Source organism: Diaporthe batatas, assembly GCF_019321695.1.
Source record: "Diaporthe batatas strain CRI 302-4 chromosome Unknown Contig00013, whole genome shotgun sequence".
Taxonomy (NCBI): Eukaryota; Fungi; Ascomycota; class Sordariomycetes; order Diaporthales; family Diaporthaceae; genus Diaporthe; species Diaporthe batatas.
Genome location: NW_025408560.1, coordinates 894,907 through 909,146, shown reverse-complemented (window position 1 = coordinate 909,146; position 14,240 = coordinate 894,907). Strand labels below are relative to the sequence as shown.

The 14,240-nt window shown below is 55.5% G+C and overlaps 5 protein-coding genes across 5 annotated transcripts; 2 read left to right on the top strand and 3 right to left on the bottom strand.

Annotated features, from left to right (window-relative positions):
* Positions 1–2,516: 2,516 nt before the first annotated feature.
* KVR01_010277 (uncharacterized protein) lies at positions 2,517–3,656 on the bottom strand (the record flags this gene model as incomplete). The annotated part of the gene is made up of 3 exons (XM_044793023.1): positions 2,517–2,799; positions 2,883–3,343; positions 3,435–3,656. 3 exons carry the CDS (start codon positions 3,654–3,656, stop codon positions 2,517–2,519), a joined length of 966 nt encoding a protein of 321 aa, XP_044640436.1.
* Positions 3,657–4,914: 1,258 nt separating this feature from the next.
* On the top strand, positions 4,915–6,488 carry KVR01_010513 (uncharacterized protein). Its single transcript, XM_044787601.1, has 4 exons — positions 4,915–5,370; positions 5,431–5,518; positions 5,581–5,961; positions 6,025–6,488. Exons 1-4 carry the CDS (start codon positions 5,107–5,109, stop codon positions 6,414–6,416), a joined length of 1,125 nt encoding a protein of 374 aa, XP_044640672.1. The 5' UTR covers positions 4,915–5,106; the 3' UTR covers positions 6,417–6,488.
* A 228-nt stretch (positions 6,489–6,716) lies between these two features.
* On the bottom strand, positions 6,717–7,476 carry KVR01_010581 (uncharacterized protein; the record flags this gene model as incomplete). The annotated part of the gene is made up of 1 exon (XM_044794378.1): positions 6,717–7,476. Exon 1 carries the CDS (start codon positions 7,314–7,316, stop codon positions 6,717–6,719), a length of 600 nt encoding a protein of 199 aa, XP_044640740.1. The 5' UTR covers positions 7,317–7,476.
* A 1,109-nt stretch (positions 7,477–8,585) lies between these two features.
* KVR01_010560 (peptide-methionine-S-sulfoxide reductase) lies at positions 8,586–9,868 on the top strand. Its single transcript, XM_044793613.1, has 2 exons — positions 8,586–9,180; positions 9,291–9,868. The coding sequence occupies exons 1-2, from the start codon at positions 8,901–8,903 to the stop codon at positions 9,638–9,640; spliced, it is 630 nt and encodes a 209-aa protein (XP_044640719.1). The 5' UTR covers positions 8,586–8,900; the 3' UTR covers positions 9,641–9,868.
* Positions 9,845–11,338, bottom strand: KVR01_010246 (uncharacterized protein). The gene is made up of 2 exons (XM_044784775.1): positions 10,623–11,338; positions 9,845–10,560 (listed from the first exon to the last, which is right to left on the bottom strand). Exons 1-2 carry the CDS (start codon positions 11,210–11,212, stop codon positions 10,074–10,076), a joined length of 1,077 nt encoding a protein of 358 aa, XP_044640405.1. The 5' UTR covers positions 11,213–11,338; the 3' UTR covers positions 9,845–10,073.
* Between the last annotated feature and the right edge of the window lie 2,902 nt (positions 11,339–14,240).

The window sequence follows — 14,240 nt, the reverse complement described above, 5'->3', positions numbered from 1 at the left end:
AGGGGGGAAATTATATCTAAACTTGTTCATGTGCTATGCGCCGCTGAATTTCGAAAACAATTTGGAGGCTGTCAAAGTAGACCTGAATCTATCGCCGTTGCCATCACAGATGTGCGCGTACCCTCCATTTCCCGCAACCAACATTGAAAGGTGGCGCACCAAGATCATCCATCAATAGCCAATTTTCGAACGGCAAGTTCTCTTTGGAACTCGGCTTCGTACCGGCCTCCGCCCAGCCACATGAGAAGGCAGCTTCACGGGGGGTATGAAGACGCCCATCGCAGTGGTGTTGTAAACTCTCAGTACCTAGGTACTCTGGGTACCACCCGGCAGACTCTCAGCCGATCCAACTTGTGACACGCCTTTTGTGGACAAGAAGGTTATGTGACGCGTAGTCGTCATGACTAAGCACAATCCGATGCGGTGGCTGATCGAATAGCTTCCTTGCGATCGCCAGGTCGCTCTCAAACTTTTCGGTGGAGTCGCACGAGTGCCCCGGGGCTGGCAGCGAAAGGAACTCCGTGCACAGCCTCTCATCATCGAAGGGCCCTAGGGTGTGTTCGAACACGCAAAGGCTCCGGATACATCCACCCGTGCTGATAGCCTTTCTCTGCGTGATTGGGGCGGTCTAGTAGCCCATGGCCTCGAGCATGATGGGTGATTCTTCCCTGGCCGTAATGCGCTCGCGTTCAGTGTCTCCTAGGCCGTCTTCAAAAACCACCGCCAGCTCAAAGCTGGGCAGACGCGTCATCAAGATCGACACAGGCGCGTGGGGTGTCTCGGGAGGGAGACGTAGCTGATCATGACCTTGTGGGAGGCAGCAGTGTAGGGCTGGTGTGTTGAATCTTCCCTGCCATTGGAAATATAGTACGGGGGCTTGAGAACACGGGAGTCTTTGCAAGGCTCTTGTCCACTTTTAAGTGGATGGGATTTGTAAGTCTCGAGAATTACATTGCCCAGGTGATTTGCATGATGTGAAGTCGGGGCTCAGGATGCATTGCAGAGCAACCAGCCGGCGGAATGGCAAAAGATGAGACAAAACAAAAACATACAGCACCGGGTATTCGCTGGTCGTCACCGACCCAACTACTAATCCAGCGATTATAGACTTGACTAAGGGAGAGCGGACGGGATCCCGTATTTTCCTATATCTATGGCCGTATGTGCTTGGGTGGGTGGCGTGGTGGATTATATGTGGAGCGTGTTTGACTCGGTGAGCCCTGAGGCGCGGGTCAATCCGTCTGGCGCAGCATGTTCACAATTCACTTATAGATTCTCTTACCAGGTCTTAAGTTAGAATACAAGGTTCCTTTATGTAGGAATACATGCCAAGGTTTGAAATTGTTTGCTTCACACCTTAGCACGCAGTACTCAAGTAGACGGTGACTCGCTTCAAATGTTGTGCCGTACAACCACTGCAGAACAAGATGGCAGTTCTTTTCAGGAGCATTGATCCCTGAGTAATCACTCGGCTCAAGCTTTTAGGCAGCATCATTAAAAGATTTGGCAATCTCAGCGCTGATCTCGCTAGCTACCCACAAGATGACCGAAGTGCCGGACTCCCATCCATCGTCAGCGGGAAAACTCGATGGCAATTTGATCAAAGGCTGGTGTCACCTTTTCCAATTCCGCAGATGATCCAAAGAAATCATCATTGCGCGGATGGACAATTTTTCTGCAAAGAAAAATTATGTCTGCCTCTTTTCAAATATGATGTCGTCCACGTGCTGCGGCAATTCAGGTTGTGCCGGATGCAGCGCGTTCAGGAGCGAGGGCGCCTCGACCAGCCTACAGAGAATAATAATTATATCCTCTAGGTTTTAGTGCTCGTATCAATCTCCTCGTCCAGCTTTGTCTTGATAATCAAGTATTGGTCTTTTTCTGATCTACTTATCTCCGAAGACTCTCTACACAACAAATAGCAGGCCGAGTAGGATGTCGAGGCGGCCCCGGATATGAAGACTGACTAGTTTAGTGGTCGTACTGCTTTTTTGATTTGTGCTTACTTGTTCTTGCGCTGCGATATGATCCCAACGTTCGGAAAGAAATGAAACTGCGTCAGCACTGTTTGTAGAGTGCCATACAAGCTCATCTGAGACCAACCTGGGGCACTCGTTTCCGTCTTTATCCCCCTCTCCGTCGCACTATATCTCACTGGGAAAGCAAAAGAAGGCCCATGGTGTTTTGAGTAGTTGCTTCTGTCTACCCACTCTCAAGACTCCAAATGATACTGACCAACCCGCGATTTCAAGACTTGGAATAGCAAACGTCCCTGGTGAAACATGGACTGTCTACTCTATATTTTTGCTGCTACGTTGCTAGGGCATGTTTATCGCATCTCCCCAGCCACGACGGCCGTGAATGAACACGCCGATCACTTCTGCTCATAACAAACACCACCGTTCTCCGTCATACGCATTCTTCATCACAGCCCGCACAAACACTCACAGCAGAGCCTAATAAGCGCACTGTAGTAAACTGACCACGGGTCGCTTACACACCCTCAAGCCTCCAGACTATTCCGGCCCATTGAATCCCTCGTGGGCCAGCCCATCATACACGTCCAAGTTGTAACGCTTGGCTGTGATGTGGAAAAGGATGTAGCCATTGAGGAACTCGTCCCACTTCCGGGAGCACATGGGGTCCAATCTGGTGTTCAGAAGCCTGACTACGCGTGAGTTCGCCGCGATTGTCTCGTCAATGACGGTTTCGAGCATTGCAACAGGCTCGCGCTGCTCGCAGACGGCCCGGGTATTGATGTAGTTGTCCGTCTCGCCGGCTAGGGTCTCCTTGTGGAACCTGTGACAATGGGTTATATGTTGGTAAGCGCGACAGGTTTGAGGGCAATGGGCATCGCCTGTTGGAGGCGGATCAATACGTACGAGAGAACATCATTGGCGTAGTTAATGTAAGTCATCATATCCGGTATCCCCTGCATATACGCTCCTATATCCGGGCACTGGTCCCCCGGGAAGATGAAGTACGCGTAGGCCTCGGGAACTCCACTCTTGTCGCGAATATAGCCAGGCCACCGGCTTGCCTCTTTGCAGTGCTGTAGGCCGGTGAACTCGCCGCGCCTCTCTAGAAGGGTGGCGTTGACAAATTGCAGCGACGAAAGCACGATGAAGTTGGCCACGAGGGGCTCGAAGTGCGTCGACATGCCCTGTAGCGACTCTGCAACGCACGCTAGCAGAGCCGATGGCTGCGGCTCCCCTTTGTGGAAGCGCGTCTGGAAGCCGGCTAGGTCCTGGTTCCCGTCCTCGTCATCGTCAATGTAGGTGACCAGCCAGGTGTAGATGGCTATGTGTAACTTCACGGCAAAGGGGTGGGAGGGATAGCAGGACTTGACACGCATAGTCAGTGAAATGAGTCTCAGCGTACGAAAAACACCGGGAAGACGGTCCTGGGGTTCGGGAGGGAGAAATAAGACGTACACAAGCGATGATGAGGCCCACGTCGAAACACCGCCGCGCATGTCCCGACTCGTACGGAACGCCCGAGCCGACGGCACATTCGAGCATGGCGGCCTGTAAGGCAGGGCGTGTATCATCATGCGCAGGCGTTTGGTATTTGAGCTCGCGGACGAATTTATCGAAGATGACGCCCAGCTTGGGGTTCGCCACAGTGGGAGCCCCGTTCTCGATAGAATGTGCCATTTTCAGAGCTGAACTTAGACTGTTGTCTTGAAGGAATACGGCCTTGCATCTACTAAAAGCAAACACGATCCGGTCTTCATCGCGAGGGGCATGGTCTTGATAACTAGCATCGTCACAAGACTTTGACCGGTGAGGTAGATTATCCAGCTCCTATTTGCCGAATTATAACTGGCAGCATTGCCCCGACTGTCACGTCAACTATCATCCCGAGGGTTTCCCAGTCCTCCTGCTGTGCTTGATTATCCCGAAGTTGTCACACGTATTCTTACTTACTTGATTATCCCGAAATTTTCACAGCTACTCTCATTTCTTTGAATCTTCCGGGTTTTAAAGGTTCCGTAGACTTGCTTTCGAAATAGGCAGGAGCTTATACTGCTGCATTTTTATCCACAGCGCGGGCTCACCATCAAGACCTGCGCTAAAATTAATAGGCGCTTTACTTGGCTACATTCAACTAGGTCTTAATGAATTTACAAGGATGAAACGGGTGTGCTGATTTCTTGATTATGAAGAATCTGCTTGATCTTAAAGCATTCGATTCTTCTTAAAGGATTGGTTAATCTTAGGGGCGACCTTTACCAGCGGGGGGAGGTCCCTAAAGATACTTAGGTATAGTACTATTAGCCTTGATATAGACTGGTATGTCAAGGTTAAATCTATTACAGGCAACCAGCAACAGTCCGATGCCGATAAGTACCTAGGTACTATACGAAAGAAACAGCGTCGTGTAACTCAGGTACAAGTTGCCCGAAGTGGGCGTGAATAAAGGCCGACAATGCCCCGACTGAGGTGCTGGCTTTGCTCAAACACACAACCACCACAAACCTTTTCCGCAAGGCCACTCGAAAACATTCATTCAGCCGAAATCGAGATGACGTCCAGTCAAGCTGAACCAGCAAACGCGCTAGGGAACAGGTGAGGGAACTACATTCCATTGCTGCGGTTTTCTGTTGCATACGGTCAACAAGCTAGATAGAGGGCATGTTGATGTGTCTTGACGTCGCCCCAAAGCGATTACATCGGGTGCGTTATTGAATGAATGGTTCCTGACAATTATTCCACCCAGTTGAGCAGGCAGGGTAACCAAATGGAAGCCCTGGAGGGCGTCCTGGACTCACGTATCCGTATGTGCCCGCATCAGCATGGTCGGGGCCGATTCGGCCAGCACATTTCCCAGGGGTTCAATCCCGAGAACTTGAAATTGCACCGCCCTGACTAGTATTAGGCCTAGGCTCTGTACCACCACGACACGTTTCCCAAACTGGCTGACAGGTATATCGGCCATTGCCTCAGCATCACTCATTCCTGACCCTCCATCGCGATCGGGAAGGCACCAGCGCAAGGACCCCGACGCATCCCACTCATTTCGTTCACCTACCGTACCAGAGGCCCAGAGGAACGCGGTCTTGGCGGGACAGGGGACTGACGCGACACGATAGCGCATCTCAACATGTCCGACAAGAAGAACGACGACTATGTCGTGCCGATGCCCGGCCAGGCCTACGAGCTCGGGCGCGCACCGGGCGAGGCCTCGTCGCACCGCCCGGTGAGCCAGCCCGGCGAGAGGCAGCCAGCCCCGGCGTCCAGCTTGGTCAACAGCCCGACGGCCTCCATCCTGGGTTACTGTCTGGCCTCCATCTCCATGACGGTAGTCAACAAGTACATCGTGTCCGGGGACCAGTGGAATCTCATGTTCTTGTACCTGGCCATTCAGGTATGCCACTTCAAAGTCCAGCCTGTAGTTGGGTATCGCTCGCCGCTGACCACTCATCAGTCCGTTGTGTGTATCATCGCTGTCCTGGCGTGTCAGCAGATGAGGCTGCTCAATTTGGAGCGCTTTGATATTGAGCAAGCCAAGAAGTGTACGTCCACACCGTACCGGGGGACTTTGAGGATATCATCAATGGTACTGATCTCTCTAAAGGGTTCCCTATCTCTATCCTGCTAGTCGCTCAGATATACACGGGCGGCAAGGCTCTGCAATTCCTTTCCGTGCCAGTGTTTACTATTTTCAAGAACCTGACTATCATCGTGATCGCTTATGGAGAGGTGCTCCTTTCTGGCGGAAAGGTCACCCCGCTGGTTCTCTTCTCGTTCGGCCTGATGGTATTCAGCTCCATGGTTGCTGCATGGGCCGACATCAAGGCGGCCACGAGCCTGGACAGCCACCCGTCCGAGACCTCGGACGCACTCAAGACGCTGAATTCAGGGTACGCGTGGATGTTTGCGAATGTCTTCAGCCAGGCCGCGTACGTCCTCGGGCGAGGACGGATGATCAGGAAGCTGAAGACCAAGGACTGGGACAGTAAGTGCCACCCAAGAAGATCCGGAGTCCCTATGATCTTGCTGACATCTTCGTATTAACCAGCCACCTTCTACAACAATCTCCTCAGCATCCCGGTGCTAATAATATGCTCCCTCCTGGTCGAGGACTGGTCCTCCGCGAACCTCGCGAGGAACTTCCCCGAGGAGACGCGCCGCAGCCTCGTCATCGGCATGGTGTACTCGGGCCTCGGCGCCGTGGGCATCTCGTACGCGAGCGCCTGGTGCCAGCGGGCGACGTCCTCGACGACCTACTCGATGGTCGGGGCGCTCAACAAGCTCCCGCTCGCCATCAGCGGCTTCATCTTCTTCAACACGCCCGTCACGTTCGGAGGCGTGTCGGCGGTTTTTATCGGGTTCTTGAGCGGGATCGTCTACGCCTGGGCTAAGATTTGGGAGAGGGAGCTGGCTAACATGTCTTTGCCGACGGCTAAGTGAGACGTAGGTGGTGTATAGATTTGTGACTGAGTCGAATTTCACGTGGTGCGTATTAGAATAGATGGTGTTCCATCAAGTGACGATACAATTGTAAAAGATTAGACTGTATAACATCTTGAATGGACGATATATTTTGAAACAGCATTTTGTACGGAGAAGACCTTCGCAACACTGGAAGGCGACAGAGTCGAGACACAGCGCGGCTCTGATGTTGATAAGTATCATTCATTACTTCTAGGAGAAAAACCAACAGTACGACAGTCTCTTAAGCTACTCCGTAAGAAGCTTGGCCATATCCTCCTAGACAGCGATAATATCATCCCTCTCGCTGGCCCAGACCGCGCCCCCCTCCTCTTGCAGCCCCAGATCCCCACCAACATAGCACTTCCCACTAAACGCCCGGTCCGGGAACGACAAGTTGACAGTCCTCCCAGGCGCCTTCATCCTGAGCCCCTGAAGCACAACAGCCAGCGACTCGGCCGCCCTGCCACCCCCGTGCCCGCCATACGACACGATCATCGCAGGCTTGCGGGTCCACTCGTTGAACAAGAAATCGATGGCATTCTTCAGTGCCGCGGGGATACCCCAGTTGTACTGCGGCGTGACAAACACGAAGGCGTCCAGGGCGGCGACGCGGGCGGACCAGTCGCGCGTGTGCTGGTGCGCGTAGGCCGAGGGGTCGGTGATGGCCTGCGGGATGCCTGGCTCGTCGAATAGTGGGAGGTTGGACTCGGCGATGTCCACGGGCTCCAGCGTTACAGAGAGGCCGTCTGGCGGGTGTGATGCGAGGTGGGACTGGATCGTCTTTTGGACAAAGCCTGCGACCTGCGGTGCCACGCGGGGAGAGCGGGTGCTGCCGCAGATGATGCCCACCTTGAAGGATTTATCGGTGAGGCCCATGTTTGCAAGGGTTATGTTTGGATCAGGATAAAGTCGAGCCGTCTGTGAGTGTGAAGACGGAGACACCTCTGTTGAACTACTTCCGGGTACTGTGTTTTAGAATAGTAGAGTTCAAGAGTTGAGCCCGATAAAGCAGTATCAAAGCCAAGATGCATGTATCATGTCAAAATGAAGGCAGGATGACAGCTTGGAGGATGCCCTTCAGTATTTATACGGGACGTGGAAGAGGAGTCGTCCCTGTCTGCGCGACCAAGCGCCATCCATCGCGCGAGGTTGATCAACGTGGCTTGCGCGGATTCTCCTATCCGTTGGGAGGCAATCTTGAGCATTTGCTCCCACAGAGCAATGCGTCTTTCTGTGACGGCCCCGGCCGGAGTTTGGTGTACATCCGGCAGTGGGCGGCGCACCAAGCCCGGCGTTTATTGGGGACTCCGGTCCGGGAACCTGCCGTTGACTGTGAAAGCCCGCTCTTGGGCTAGACTCGGGGGCCCGTTCGTCGCGAGCACAAGCACTCAATCATTTTTGAGACTATCTAGTCTCCTGAAACTTGTGGTTTGCAGCCAATGGAATTATCTGGCATCATTCCTCGACATATAATAATCGGCCCCTCGCAACTGCTGTGAGTAGAATGCCTTTCCAGTTCTGTGACAGATAGACTGCAGCGAGTGTGGAGACTGACTGCCCTTGTCTTCCTGGAGGGACTCGGGAGCTGTCAACCTTGCAGGCGACGGGCAGGGCAGAGGAATGTAACCCCTGTCGTGTAATGTTGCCCAGCCGCTGCATCAGTGCATGTGCTCGTCGAACAGCCTCGATGCCATTTGGAAGGGCGTACATGCACGGTACCTGGCCTGCCTTGTTCACTGCCACTGCTGTTTTGTCATTCACGTCAATAAAGGCATGACAAAACGGACTTGGGTATGGTCTGCGGTGCTAGAGTGGATAGATAGAGATGACTGTGGATGGATATGAGACGATGGAGGAAGGCATCGAGACGGTCGGATAAATACTGTGAAGACTTTGTTCAGGTCGACTACTGAATTTCTCCTTCACACAATGTGGTGGAATACACTTATTCAGGAGCTTCAAGCTCCCACGCAGCTCCCAGCTCCCAGCTCCCAGCTCCAGGACCCCGGGCTTGGGGAAATGGCGGGGTGGCGTCGTACTTGTAACATGTGCCCTGCAGATTTGTGATTTGTCATTCCGCAGCGGCTGCAGCTCAATTGCTGGAAACGGATGCGAGGGCGAATGCTTGTGCGGTACTCCGTAGACGTCACGACTTGAGCTGTATAATTGATGCAATTGCCCAAGCCCGTAACTACACAACTCTAGAAGCACCTCGACTGTCAACTTCGATCTCTCCCATAGCCATTTCCACATCCCACGCTGACCCCACTATATTACCATATTACTACATTACACATAAGTGACCCAGAAAAAACAACCAAACTGCATTCCCCAACAGAACAGAGTCATCCTCAAACTCCCCCACCACCAAACTCCGTACCCCGCCAAGGTTCAAACCTCCTCCTCCAGCCACAGGCCCTCGTCGTCCTCGTCCTAGCCTTCCTCGCCGCAACGGCAACAATGACCTCCAGCATGCCCGGCTTCATCGCCCGGCTGACCCGGCCCTTCACCACAGCCGCCTCGCTCGGCATCTCCTCGGCCGAGAACGGCGCCGCCGCCGCCGCCAACATCCCCGAGGGCGCACAGAAGGCCACCGTGGCGGCGGGCTGTTTCTGGGGCGTCGAGCACATCTACCGCAAGCACTTTGAGGGCAAGGGCCTGTACGACGCGCGCGTGGGCTACATCGGCGGCGACACCTCCAACCCGAGCTACCGGGCCGTATGCTCAGGGAGCACAGGGCGTGAGTCAACCCCAGAGTCCTTGAGAGAGAAAAGGGAAGGGGGGGGGGAGAGGGAGAGAGAGAGAGTGTGTGTGTGTGTGTTCCCACGACTAACCCAACCAACCACACAGACGCCGAGGCGACACAGATAACCTTCGACCCCTCCAAGATCACCTACCGCGAGCTCCTCGAGTTCTTCTACCGCATCCACGACCCCACGACGCGCAACAGGCAGGGCAACGACGCCGGCACCCAGTACCGCAGCGGCATCTTCACCCACGGGCCCGAGCAGGAGGCCGTCGCCCGCGAGGTCACCGCCGCCGTCGACGGCCAGTGGTTCGGCGGCAAGGTCACCACCCAGGTCATCGCCGCCGGCCAGTGGTGGGACGCCGAGGAGTACCACCAGCTCTACCTCGACAAGAACCCCTCGGGCTACCAGTGTCCTACCCACTACGTCCGCGACTTCCCGCCGCTCAAGTAGGGCGGAGAGATCGGCGGGGACTGCTTGTTTCGTTTTGTTTTTGTATATCGATAGGGGAAATTTAACTTTGGGGTTGTTTATGTATGAATACCCACTCAACTTAGGGATATCAGTTAGCGGAGAGGAGCTCAACAGGGAACGGATCACGTCAACGTGACGGAGCAGATTCGCACATAGCTTTGTTTACTCTACAATTCACAGGGGCGTTTGAAATTTGGCTTTTGATTTATTGATGTGTTGTGTTACACACTGGATATCTGCCTCGATACTGTGGATTGGTGCAGTACAGCACCGCTGGGAGGAGAGAGGAGAGTGCTAAAATCCTGATTGCCCCATTAGGAGCCCATCGCAGAAAAACCTATTAAAGATGAAGTACAGCGCCACGACAATATGCGTTGCCGTGACTAGCTCGACTCAACCCCACACACACACCTTACTTCCTCCTGTTCTGCTGCATCATCAGGATCTGGACCATCCGGATGAAGATGTTGAGGAAGTCCAGCTCCAGCGAGATGCTCTCGTTGACAGGGTCCCGCTTGATCACGCCCCGCTCAGCAAGCCGCGCGTGGTGGAGCACCTTCTGGACGTCGTAGAGCGTGAAGCCGCCAAACACGGCCAGGCCTCCGTACAGCCAGATGTTCTCGGTGAAGGCCAGGGTTCGCACGGCGGTCGCGGGGATGATCAGGGGGGCGAGGCCGGAGGCCATGACGAGCCCGGCGCCGGCGAGGAGAGGGCCGCCGATGTACAGGTACTTCTCCTGCTTGGCTGTCGCGCCGACGACGGAGATGGAGCCCATCATGGCCACGGTGTACAGGCCCGCGCGGGCGATGAGCGCGCCGGGGGCGAAGGCGAGGAGGGGGGCAATGAAGGCGGCCTGGGTGGCGTTGAAGGCGGTCCAGAGTGCGTACTTGGGGATGTAGCTGTGCAACAGAATTGTCAGTATTTCGTGTAGGCCATTAAAATTTAAGGGGGCGCAGCTTACTTGTCCGGCTCGATGGCCCTGGTTCCGATCATGGTTCCAAAGCTCAGCGCAAGGCCACCGATCGCGACCACCCAGGGGCTCGTCACCATCAGCCTGTACACAAACCCGCTCTGCACCATCTGCCGCGCCGTAAGCCCGATGATGCCGATCCCCAGGCCCGTGTGCAGGAAGGTGTTGTTCAGATATGACCGCTCAAAGGGGGGCATGCCGCCGTCCTCTCGCGTCTCTCGGTTGAAGACGGCGTTGATGGCGACGAGGGTGCCGCCGAAGATGGCACCGCCGACCAGCAGTTTCCGCACGGTCGAGGTGTTGTCGGCGGCCGGGGCCGCCTGGCTCTGGTAGCCGCGCTTGCCACCTGCGGCGATGAGGCGGGCCGTGAGGGTGGTCTTGGGCGCGGACCGCGCGAGAGACGAGGTCAGCAGGGTGTTTTTGCTCGTGAAGAAGGCATTCTGTTGTCGGCTGGAGCGGTGGAACGCGCGGGTGGCGATGGAGGAGGTGAGAGGTGACGACTTTGCCACGGTCTGCGAGAGTTCGGGCAGGCGGGTCGCCAGGCGGGCTGGGCCCTGCCGTAATGTGATCGTGAACGACATGTGTGTTGTGTGTTTCGAAAGCAGATGAAAAGACGGGCAGAAAGGAGGTGGGTGACAAAGGTCAGGTATCACTGGTGGTTTGGGGTTAAAGAGCAAAGGATGAAGTTTGACGATGTTGGTAATGACGTCCGCCAGATGGAAGCTTCGGCGGAGAAGCACCGCAAAGTCCGGGTGGCCCTAGCTCCCGCCCGCTGCCCAGTACGGAGTACGTAAGCAGGCGGGCGGCCTGGAGGGAGTGCTAGAACCACGTCGAAGTGACGGACTTCGGCTCCTACGGTATGACTCATTTCTCGTTGTTGCGAGATACAGACAGGGTAGTTATTCAATCTGTCAATGGATTTCGCAACAACAGTGCAGACCGGACCTCCGTCGTTCCAATTGGCCGTGGCTGATATTATCATAGGACGGACGCTGTTTGTCTGGATAATCATCACCGTCTGCTCGACTTGCGACGATCGTGCTGCACGCCAAGAATACCTCGCCCATTGGCCCAAGTACTCCGAAGCCTCTCACCTCTCACCTCTCACGACGTGCATTCAATGTTGCTTCCTTCAACATCTTCCCACGACTCCTGTCCCATACACTCGTGCTAAATATGGAATACCTAAGCAAGGGTGCTCAGCGTCGGCACCTTGCTACGCGGGAGTACTGCCATTTGCGCGACCGGGCCTCAGCTTGCTGCTACTCCCGGTGTCAGCCAGTGGCCCCATCTGCCGCGAGCAGTGAGCACAGAGTGCCTCCGCAGGTCAATGCCAAGCATTCATGCGACCAAGCACCGCGCAGTTTAGCCTGCTTTGGGGGGCTCATCACGATCGGGACCCCTCAGGAAATCCCCCATCGAAAGCTTGTGCTGGTCGTACCATTGGATGACATCTGACGCCCGAGGTTGGCCTCTGAGCCCGGACGTGACGCTGAGGGTTTTGGATGCTACTACGACTTCTCCGCGTAGCCGGCACGCTAGCTAATAAGTACTTGTTGCACAGTTGCCGGGACTGGCACATGGGAATCCAGCCCAGCCTTTTTATTAGATGCTGTTTCCCCCCGTGTCAGGTTGGGTTGACAGGACTACAAGACAAGAGCAGAAGCCCGTTCTTGTTGTTCCCTTTCGTTGTTTCCCCCAATTGTGTTTTATACTCTCCTCAATATCATAGCTCGCCCATCTACTCGCCACCTTCAAGCACCTAACCTCTAGCAACATGAAGATCCCATCATCCCGAGTTTTCATCTGGGTCCTCTGTACCACTACCATGGCCGCCCCGGTCCGCGAGCAAAGCCCCATTGGCGATGGGGACTTGTTGAGGGTCATCGAGGAAAGCGGCGATCCAGACCTGTCCGAATTCGCTTCACGCGTCCAAACTGCATCAGGAGGATCCAAGGGGTCCTGCTTCTGCTCGGGCGGCTCTGTCTGCTGTCGACAGGGCTCGGGTGCCGTCGATTGCGGCTTTGGGCTCTGTGGTATCTGATGCAGACGGCGTCGCCTGAACCACCAGGCCGACTTACGAAACAACTCAGAAGTCACGATACCTGCCATCCCTGCCCTACGGGTTACAGCTACGACTCTGATAGAGACAGAACCTCATGACCGCGGTGGTTTTCCAACAGCATCTACTTCAACAAGCATGTTGTAACTTGCTGTCGTGGCGTGCCACTCCGGATGAAACGGTGGCCTATCATCCATGAACCCAGAGATCAACATATCCGCTCCCGAGGGCCCGTCGCGGGTGAGAAGAGAATGATCTCAATGTGGTTCCATCAGTCGATTCAAACACCTGGGCGGAAGCTTTCGCATGAACGGCGATGACATCGTTGCGGGACCACCTGCCTCAGCAATCGCGACATGGAGAGTTTGTGCGGGGTCTCACGAGAGGGCTGGCCGGGCGGCAGGCAGAGGACCGGGGAATGGTGCTCCGGGCCATGGGGCGCGTCAAACCAGAGGCACCGCGTCCAGCGCGAGGGTCTTGGCTGCTACTTTGTGCTGTACTGCAAGGGCGGCACCGAGTCAAGGCACGTTTGGGCAGAGGCGACCTACCTCTGGGAAGAGTGCGGGGAGTCTCGCGGAGCCCGGGACATGTTGGAGGAGCGTGCGTGGGTGCTGCAGTTGACAGTGGCGACCTGGTTCATCTCTCATCTTACAAGACCCTGCGGTCCTGTCGTATTCTGCAGGGCTCGCAGGGAATGATTAGTAGAAAGGGACGAGCACAGGAGTGGTGCAGCTTACTGACTGCCGGGGGACTCGGGGGGAGAGGAGGCCCAGCCCTGCGACAGGGAACAGCTTGGGCGATGTCCAAGGCTCCAAGCATGTGATGTCGGGCTCCGGCCCCCAATGGGAGGAACGGACCCGTGGCCAGCTCAGCAGGTAGTCTATCCGAGTCATGGAATCTCTCAGGCGCTCGGCCACCGTGCCTCAAGGTTGGTGATCTTGAATGTTCTGCAGGCGGGCGGTCTTCTGAAAGTGGCTGGGTGGCAGCGTCGCCGAGGTGCCGGGAGCAACGAAGGGGGGCCAATCGGCAGTGTTGCCCGGGCGTGCCCACCCAGCCTTTTTAAGCTCTACAGCCTCTCGTGCCTGGGGCAAGAGGATGCAGGGCATCCATGGATGTGGTCTTCAGTTGAGCTGGCCTGAGACCCAGTGGAAGTCATTGCACTTGCCACCATGAACCCATCGATTTTGCGGCGCCGTGCTGGGCAGGCTGGCGTGGCCGGCGTGGCTGCGTGGCTGGCATGGCCGGCATGGCAGGCCGGGCCAACTTGCGACAAATCTAGACTTCCTGCAGTTGCCACCGGTCGGTCTGCCCCATGCGTGACCTCTCAATAACCTTCCCCTGCTCAAAAGTATGTCGAGAGAGAGAAACAGAGACGATAAATTCAGACATGGCGACGGAGACAGCCCGGCTTGTCGTGGAAGAATGCATCATACGACAGTGATTGGACGGGTGCAGGAGGCAGACGGGAGGAAAGGGCCGAGGTGGCAGCAGCGATGGCTGGATGGCTGGATGGCTGGATGGAAAGAACAGGCTGACAGGGTGACGGG